General features: G+C 34.0%; 1 protein-coding gene across 1 annotated transcript in view; it reads right to left on the bottom strand.

The window, feature by feature from the left end:
• Positions 1 to 2,792, bottom strand: part of HELRODRAFT_193114 (hypothetical protein) — a gene marked incomplete at its 3' end in the record, with an annotated part of 3,097 nt that extends 305 nt beyond the window's left edge. The window contains exons 1-7 of the mRNA XM_009025602.1: positions 2,514 to 2,792; positions 2,130 to 2,232; positions 1,758 to 2,004; positions 1,388 to 1,608; positions 1,146 to 1,267; positions 952 to 1,043; positions 208 to 326 (exon numbers count right to left, since the gene is read on the bottom strand). Coding sequence (XP_009023850.1) covers positions 208 to 326; positions 952 to 1,043; positions 1,146 to 1,267; positions 1,388 to 1,608; positions 1,758 to 2,004; positions 2,130 to 2,232; positions 2,514 to 2,639 — 1,030 coding nt within the window. The 5' untranslated portion in view covers positions 2,640 to 2,792. The remainder of the gene's footprint in view (positions 1 to 207; positions 327 to 951; positions 1,044 to 1,145; positions 1,268 to 1,387; positions 1,609 to 1,757; positions 2,005 to 2,129; positions 2,233 to 2,513) is intronic.
• Between the last annotated feature and the right edge of the window lie 6,709 nt (positions 2,793 to 9,501).

The raw sequence follows: 9,501 nt of genomic DNA, 5'->3' as shown, positions 1-9,501 counted from the left end.
GTTGTATAACAGTGTTGTTGATGTTGTTGTTGATGTTATTGTTGTTGTTGATGCTGCTGTTGGATAGGAAGTTGTTGTAGCTTGAGAATGTCTGAGCTAGATTGTTGCTGTAGTCGTTGTTTATGCTGCCGTTGCTGTTGTGGTTGTGGCTAGCAAACGGTGTCCTTTTTCGCAAATCAGAATTCAAAAGATGATGTTTATGTTGACCGGCTGCCGAGAAGAAACTGCCGCCGCCACCACAACTTCCAGCGCCATCAACACCAGCGCCACCATCTGCATCTGCATCGTCTGAATCCGAATCTCCTATCATATTACCGAAATACTGCCTGGTCATTAAGTTCGGAATCTTTGGCCTAGCACCTCCATGGTGACTGATCGAATTGTTTGCCGACGAGTTGGATGAATTCGTTGATGTTGTTGTAGCTGATGTTGTTGCTGATGATGAGTTGTTGTTGCTGTTGAGTTGTTGAGGTAGATGGTGATTTGAATCCATACCTGAATGATTTGGCGGCTGTGAAGAGTAAACATCATTTGCAGAATGTTCAGGTTCATATTGGATGGTATCTTTATCGAGATCTAAGGAATTTTGTTGGTGTATGTGATGTTCACGTGACTGTTGTTGTTGTTCATTTTGTTGTTGTTGTTGATGCTCGTCGCCTGATTGATTTTTCTCAAATTTGTTGAGTTTCTTCAAGAAAGCGATCCTCTCTCTTTCCTGCATATCTCTAGCTCTCACCTCTATCACACTCCTCAATTCGCTGAGTACGCGGGCGGCATTTTTGCAGTCTTTACGCACTCCGTACTGTGGATGGATGAGTGGATGGATGGTTGGATTGTTCGGTTGGATAGGTGAATGAATGGATGGTTGACTAGATAGGTGGATGGTTATTTGGATGGATAGATAGATGTTTCGAAGCGAAGAGATGATTGAACGAATGTATGAAACATTACATAACAGATGAAACTTTCACATTATGTTCGAGATCATCATCTTCCTCAGTGGCTGTTCCATTCTTTCTGGGCATACTCAAGGCTTCAAAGACCTACGATGAAGACGATGAAGACGATGGAGATGATGAAGATGATGAAGATGATGAAAAGTAGCAACGAAGAAAGTAAAAATGAAGGTGATAGCGATCACTCACTTCGTCTTCCGTCTTAGGGACATCATCAGATGTGACTAGCACAGGTTCTTTGGCACTGCCAACATCATTACTGTCGCTTACAACGGCTTGCTCACGCACACTGGATGCCTGCTTTGAGGAGCCTATATCATGATACATTGTTGGAAATGAGTGGAAGAAGGTAAATGGAAAAATTTAACAAATTTTTAACAGAAAAATATAGATATTAATAAATACAATAACAGTGACATGATCACAATTACCTTCTAAATCCTTAGCTCTAGTCAATTTAGCAACTAATGATTCCAGCTCTTCCAAACAATCCTTGCTAGCTTTCAGCTCCTGGCCAATCTGCTTAGCTTCGGCAGCAATTAACTCAAAAGCGCGCATTTCAACTTCGCTATTTCCATCAGTGCCATTTTCATAATCTTCATTGTCGATATTGTCTTGGCTTTTTTTATTTGCATCCTCTGTTTTATGAGTCCTGTCAGTTAGGTTGTGAAGTTGCAAGCCCATCTCATTCTCCCTGGATTGTACCCTGTCCAGTTGGAATTGTTAGTCGATCAATCAATTAATCAAGCAACCATTCAATTTACCAACCAACCAATCAATCAGCCAATCAGCAACTGAAACCTCATGAGAGCAGACTGCAGATGCAACTTGAGACTGTGAACAACCACCTGCATACTTCTCAGGGCATTTCCGCGTGCACCCAACGGCCAGTCACTCCCAACCCTGCTCACGTGATCACTACTTCCGGTTTCGTCCGCCATCTTATTTTGCACTGTTTGAAACAAAGTCAGGCAGTTTTCTAGAGGTTTAGTTTGTCGATTGGTTTCCATCAGGAGTTGTTTCACTATGGATGAGATTTCATCGAACCCTGGCAAAAAGAAAACACCCAACCTATTTATAAAATCCGCAATACTAAGATACTAACTGACTGCTACTAACATAAAAAATACTGGCAACATTATTTACTACTAATACTACAAAATTACTATTAACCGAATTCGGTCTGATGATTGAATTCGTTAGTTTCAATGAGACAGTGCAGGCAGATGACTCTAAGCAGTTCACTCATGTGAGCTGACGTTAGCTCTATCAAGTACTGCGTTTGTGTATATGTTTGTATGTGTGTGTGTGTGTGTGTGAGCGCGTGAATGTGTGAGAGTATGTGTATGTGTGTATGTTGTGTGTTTGAGTGTGTGTCGTTACTGTGTGAAAATTAGATAGAGTGATGGAGGGCAAAAAAAATTAAACGAGACAACAGAGAAGAGAGTAAGAAGAAAAAAAGGATGAAGTAAGAGAGAATGAAGGAAGAGAGAGAGAAAGAGAGAGAGAGAGAAAGAGAGAGAGAGAGAGGAAGAGAAGAGAGAATGAGTGACTAACCTTAATTGATGATAAACTGTAACCGTCAGTCATAGCCTGAACTTTATCATCATCATAGTCATCATCAACATCAACATCATTATTCCTTAGTCTACAATCCCTATCATGATCTTTATCATTACTCATGTGGTTATGATCGTCATCGTCTTTGTCATCATCGTCATCTTCAACTCTGTAGATGAAGTCACAGAAGTGAGTGAGTTTATAGTTGGAAAGGCAATCTCTCACGCCACGCAGTTCAACGTTGTTTGGAAACGTGTTGTTTCAACAAAAATAAACAAATGAACACGTTAAGTTTTTAAAACTTGTTTCAATAAATACAATAATACCAACAATAATTTAATAATTAATATAATTAAAAAACAATATAGACAAAAAATATAAATCCTAATTTTCAGGTGAACCCAGTCGACTGCAGAAGCTGAAACTTTGCCCCCTTAACAAAAAAAACACCATCAAAACAAAGGATATAATTTCAGGATCTTCCTAACAGCCCTTCTCAGCAAGATCAGCAGTTTCCTGTTCCTGAAGTAGATGGATCTTCTGAGATCGAGGCCCTCCCTCTTGCTCCTCTGGCCAGCATTGACCCCTAACTCCAATCTGCTCAGTGGGACTGTCATTCTTTAGGTGTAGGTGGATGAACTTTTTGAACATGGATACGAATTTCAATTTGAAAAGTAGTACAGGTGTCAATGAAATAACAACGCATAGAATAAGAGACGCAAATGATTAATTTGGAGAATAATTGTAATACCATAAGAAGGCATCATAATGAGAACAAAAATATTAAACTAAATATCACATAAAATGTCAGAAAACGATAAGAACAAAAACATAGCAACCAATCATGATAGCCAGTCAAATCAAAGGTCAAAAAGAATTCCCAGTAGCCAAACCCAGCAAACCAAACTAACAATGTATACCCCCTCTTGATGATCTCGGCCTCCTGAACAGACAGCACCGACATACCAGACAACTTCCAGAACGTCTCCAGACAGCAGACCAGACGATCGAACGACTGATTGAACGCGTCTAGACAGCTGACAAGTCTACCAGCCCTGGAGAACTTCAGGGCCGTGGGCAGTAGGGCGGTTATGATGACCAACAGTGAGAGCACATCCAAGCCATACAAGCAATACGAGCATGAAAATAAACCACCGTTGTTTTTATCAAACTGGTGATGCGATGACGAGGAAGAAGATGATGACGACGAAGATAACGATGATGACGACGCAGATTTAGCGTAGAACATTCTAAATAGGGCATAACCGATAGTGATCATTAAGATGGCAACCTGTCTGCATAATCAAATCAAATAAATTCATGAACAAAAAATGTAAAATCACAATGATCTTTTTATAAAAACAGGTAAGTACATAAAATATTTAAGTAATATTTGTTACAATGCCAATGATGATTAAAATGGTGATGATGAAAATAAGTACATATACAACTCTAACAAAAACATCTGTCCAAAAAATGAGTTAGACGACGATGATGTCATTTTGTTAGAATTAGACAGCGATGACGCAAAGCTTTCCACATAAGTGGCATCTTCTTCGTAAAGAAGTCGCTTCTTTAGAGATGTTCCAACAACCTGGTCACAACTTCTTCTATGCTACGTTCGTTTTTGAGAGAAATAATGACGTGGTGATGATGTCATGATGATGTCATTTGATGATGTGTCAATTTCAAATGACGTGATGATGTTTTTCAATGTAATTTGATGGTGTAATTTGCTGATGAAAACATGATGGTATTTATCCAGGATTCAAATTTTAAATTGAAATAAACTTTTTAATAGCAAAAACCATTTAATAAAATCAATTTTTAATCAAATCTATTCAATATTGCCATTTAAATTAACAAAAATAACCAAAAAACAGTACCAATTCTTTCAGTTGCCTATACCAGGACTCATCAAAGACATACGACATAAAACTTCTTTTCAATCTACACCACAGAGATTTCTTTTTAAAATAATATAATATAACATCAATAAGTAACTATAACATCAATAATTATAATTAATTACAATATTATGATAATTAAAATTATATTGTTCGTGGTAACATTGTTATTTATTCCATTAATTAAAAATTACACTTTAATTTAATAGTATAAACATCTAATTAATTTATTAAAAACATTTTCATTGAACAATCCAATAAATAAACTAAATCAAATGCATCAATAAAAATAGATGATTGTTGGATTGACAAATGTTGGCCCTTTGAAAAAAATTTTACTTTGAAAGATGATGTCACTTTCTGTGACCTATCATTTGTTGTGTTGCCATCTTTCGATTTGTCAGAATCAGAAGATTTTTTAGCATTTACACAACAATCAGTTGAACTGTTGAATGTTTTTGCTTCAAACTCCACATTTCTAAATCCACTTTCCACAACGTGTTGATAGAGGGGCGAATTCTTAATTAAAATATCGCAATTAATTTCAATAAATTTTATTTACCCTTTTTTACCGATTTAAATTTTAAATTAAAAATTCAATTACCAAATCAAAATCAGTCAAAACAAGAAAAACCGTTGGTTAATTTAAAATAAATTAAATGTTAAATAATCACAAATCACACAAACACAAACCTCAAATATGACATCAACCTCCTCATCTTCCATATTTTATGCTTCTCACACTAATTCCTAAATAATATTTAACAACTAATCTGTAAAAAAAAATTGAATTACTATTACACGAAATCGAATAATTAAAAAACACGAACATTAGAAAAGCTGCAAACGAACCGTGGAATTTAAAAGTAAATATTTTTTTGTAAAATCTAGGGGAGGCCTATCTACTAATATACATTTTCTTATGGGTTGAAGCAGAGATATGCAAAGAACCTCAATTAAAAAGTAAGCGAAGGCCGTTATATTTATTCTAGTTATATTTTCCGTAATTAGTCAGAGGTAAGCCTCGGTGGCCAGTGGTGGCCAATGGTGAACCGGCAATGGTTTACTATCCGGACGGCAATGGTTTACTATCTGCACGGTAATGATTTACTATGCGGCACGGTCATAGTCTACTATCCATCCGCACGGCAACGGTTTACTATCCTGTGCCCTGGCTGTCGGTGAACCTCTGTGCACGATGGGAAAATGAATGGTGACTTTCGACCATCGAACCATTAACAATTTTATATAGATTAGTTAAGGTAATTGAATAGGTAGATAGGATTTTTTTAAGTAAGCAATTTGATATGCAGGCACCGCTAAGCTTTCTGATAAGAATCTTCTTTTTCTCCATCAACACGGGCTGTGTTTCAACAACAATCTCGAGGAGGACTGGCACCAGTTTTGGAGGACAACGTAGGAACCGGACCGCATTCAACAATCTGCCTGTGTCGAATAGGCATTTTACATTTTACTTTCTTTATTATTTTAAAATATTATATATTTGACATTATTTTTATGTTTTAATTTTTTTGCTACTAAGATTCTAACATTTATTTATTACTATGTAAATAAAAAAATTTGTCTACAAAATGATGAGAGGTGGGCAGTGGTGGGCGTCAGTACGTTTCAGATGGTGGTCTCATGATTTACATTTGATGATGGTGGTGTAGGAAGAACCAGCTCGTTGGCTGTTCCACTGACACTCTGCAGTTCGGATGACATCTTGTGTGCCGACCAGATGGTGGTGGTCGGTGCAATGGATTACAGTAACGACGATTTTATTTTTGAAGTAAGTTTTAGTTTCGTTTTTTATTTTTTTCATTCGTTCATTTTATCACTCAACCTTTTAAATTATTCTTCCATTAATTGATTCGTTAATTCATTCAATTCATTAATTGAATCATTGATTGATAAACTAATTCATTCATTCACTCATTCATTCAACTAATTATTATTCAATCATTCAGTTAATCATTTATTCGTTCGTTCGTTCCTTTGCTCCTTGATTAAATCATAAAACCTCTTTGTTTAATTTTTTTAAACCAGAAAATTCCAAACAGAAGCATTCAAAGCGTCGAAAATAAATTCAGGAAAACTAACAATAAGGTGCTGATGAATTTGCGTGTGTGAGTGTATGTGTGAGAGTGTTTGTGCGCGTATATGTAAGTGTGTTTGTACGTGTGTGTGTGTGAATGTGTGTTTGCATGTGTGAGTGTGTCTGTGCGTGTATGTGTAAATGTGTTTGTCTTTGAGTTTGCAATGAAACAAAGAAACATAATTAACAATAAATCAAAATAATTCATTATTGATATAAAAATAAAAATATATTTAAAAGTAAATATAATTAAATTTATTAAAAACTTATAAACGTTTAAACTATGATTAAAAAAATGGATTTACAATGAAAAAAACCATACATAATACTCAAATTTGAAGAAAAAAAACATTCTGAAAACGTCAGAAAATAATACTAACAAAAATAAACTCCAGATAAAAAAAAATATATAAAATATATATATATACTATTGGTAAAACATTACCCGCCATAGGCCAGACGTACGTTTCGTCTCTCAGGAGACTGACTCGTCAGTAGCCTACCGAATAAGGTTTAGAGATAACACAAACTCAATTGTTGCAACCAAGAAACGCAAATTGAAATGTCGAGAGTCGAGACCAATAGGTAAGAACAACATCCCGTGGTCACAAGGTTTAAGAATATATATACGTACATATATACATATATTTTTACAATATTCTATAAATTCTTCCGTTAATATTGGCGCCAAACATTCGGTAGAATTTATAGAATATTGTAAAAATTATGGTCTTTTACCAACATATACATATATATATATATATGTTTGGTATAATCATAATTGATGTTATTATTAATAAAACGACGATCTTCTAATTCTTTGATATGTAACAAATATTGTTGTAGACATGATGATAAATAAAAGTTTAATTATATCGAAATAATAACTGAAAGAAGCATTCCAATAAGAATAATATAAGTGAATGATGATGAATATTATGAATAAATAATAAATAAATGTATCAGCGAATGAATGAACGAACGAATGAATGAATGAACGAATAAATGAATGAACAAATAAATGAACAAATGAACGAATGAACAAATAGATAAAACACTTACACAAACACACACACACACCAAAAAAAACTGTATTGACAATGTAAATCAAACAATCTGCAAGTGTAACATTCATCTCTACACGCGCCAAGTCGAAAACTTTGAAAAATATTACAACTAATAAAAATATCGAAACTTATATATAAACAAATAGTAATAATAATAATTAGGTAAAATACATACATTATACTAAGTTTTCGGATATCGGGTAAACTGATTCGTTATAGTAGTGTCCAGCCAGTAAGTTCGCCATTTAACCAAATTCTGAACGTAGACCTACTATTCCCGACTCGATATAACACAAATGTTTATAAATATAAATAAGATTTTTATAAATAAAAATCATTTTGCAAAAATTAAAAAAAAATTGTATACATTATTACTACAACTGAAATAAAGAATGAATGAACGGAAGAATGACGAAACGAATGAATGAATGATTGAATGAATAAATGAATGAATGAATGAACGAATGAATGACGAAACGAATGAATGAATGATTGAATGAATAAATGAATGAATGAATGAACGAATGAATGAACGAATGAATGAACGAACGAATGAATGAACTAACAGATGAATGAACGAACGAACAAACAGATGAAAAAAGTAAACGAAGAAAAACAAATGATCAACCAGTAAGCTAGTGCAAATCAATTATAACTGACACATCCAACTAGCCACTATTTTCATTATTTAAAATAATATTCTAAATAATTTAATTATTATTATTTACGCTCATGAAAACAATAAAATAATCGTCAATTAACTTTTCATCATTTTAGTTACATCAAAAAATGAAGTAGAATTTATTGAACAACTGGTTTGTACCAGACACATACACACACAGACACACACACATACACATACACACACACGCCAACACGCACAGACACACAAGTACACACACACAAACACATAATATATTGTACATTTATAAGATATATGTATACAATAAAAAATGCCTCTAGACCGAAGTTAACTTTGAACAATTTAATAAAGCCAATTTGTATTAAAAAAATTTGAAAAAATATATGAACCAATAAATAAAAAAATACACATACCCACTCACACCCACACACATACGCACACACTCACTCACACAGACACACAAACAACACATTCATTTGGTCAGTTAGAACATAAATAAATTTGTATACCAATACTTTCCAATAAACTGAAAAAAATGAACGAGTAAATTAATTAATTAACTAATTAATTAATGAGTGAATGAATAAGTGAAATAAAACAACTAAATGAATGAATGAATGAATGAAGTAAAATTTTGAAAGGACAAAGCAATATATTAACAATTTATAAATAATAATAATAATTACTTTTATAATGAAGTATAATTAAAGTTAAGCTACCCATTGCAGATCGAAGTAAAAATACGGATCGGTGCTAGTTAGAAAAATATTACGTGACGAATTTTAATTTTACTACACAATAAATACGTGTGTGTGTGTGCGTGCGTGTGTGTAAGTGTGTGTGTGTATATGTGTGTACACAAATCTACACAATTAATTTCTTTAAAGTATATAACAGTCTACATGTATAAATAAATACTAACACGCAATATGGTACAAGACATGTTCAGTGTGTTTATAAGTGGATTTATTGTATGTTTGAGTATGTGTCTCTCTCTCTCTCCCTCTCCCTCCCTGTGTGTGCGTGTGTGTATCTGTGTGTGTATTTGTAGGTATATGTGTGTATTCTAGAATGTGTGTTTGTATGTATGTGTGCATGTGAAAACGTATTTATATGAGTGTCGATAGTCCAAAAATCGTCAAAAGGAAGCTTGGAAAAACTGCCTGAAATCAAAAGACACGCACGTACACACACACGCACAAATAAACGTACGCACATATATATACACAGAACCGCAAAATATAATCATCACATTAACAACAACAACAAT

The sequence above is a fragment of the Helobdella robusta genome, assembly GCF_000326865.2.
Source record: "Helobdella robusta unplaced genomic scaffold HELROscaffold_42, whole genome shotgun sequence".
In the NCBI taxonomy this organism is placed as follows: domain Eukaryota; kingdom Metazoa; phylum Annelida; class Clitellata; order Rhynchobdellida; family Glossiphoniidae; genus Helobdella; species Helobdella robusta.
Note: the sequence above shows the minus strand (reverse complement) of the source record. Positions and strands in the feature narration are given on the sequence as shown.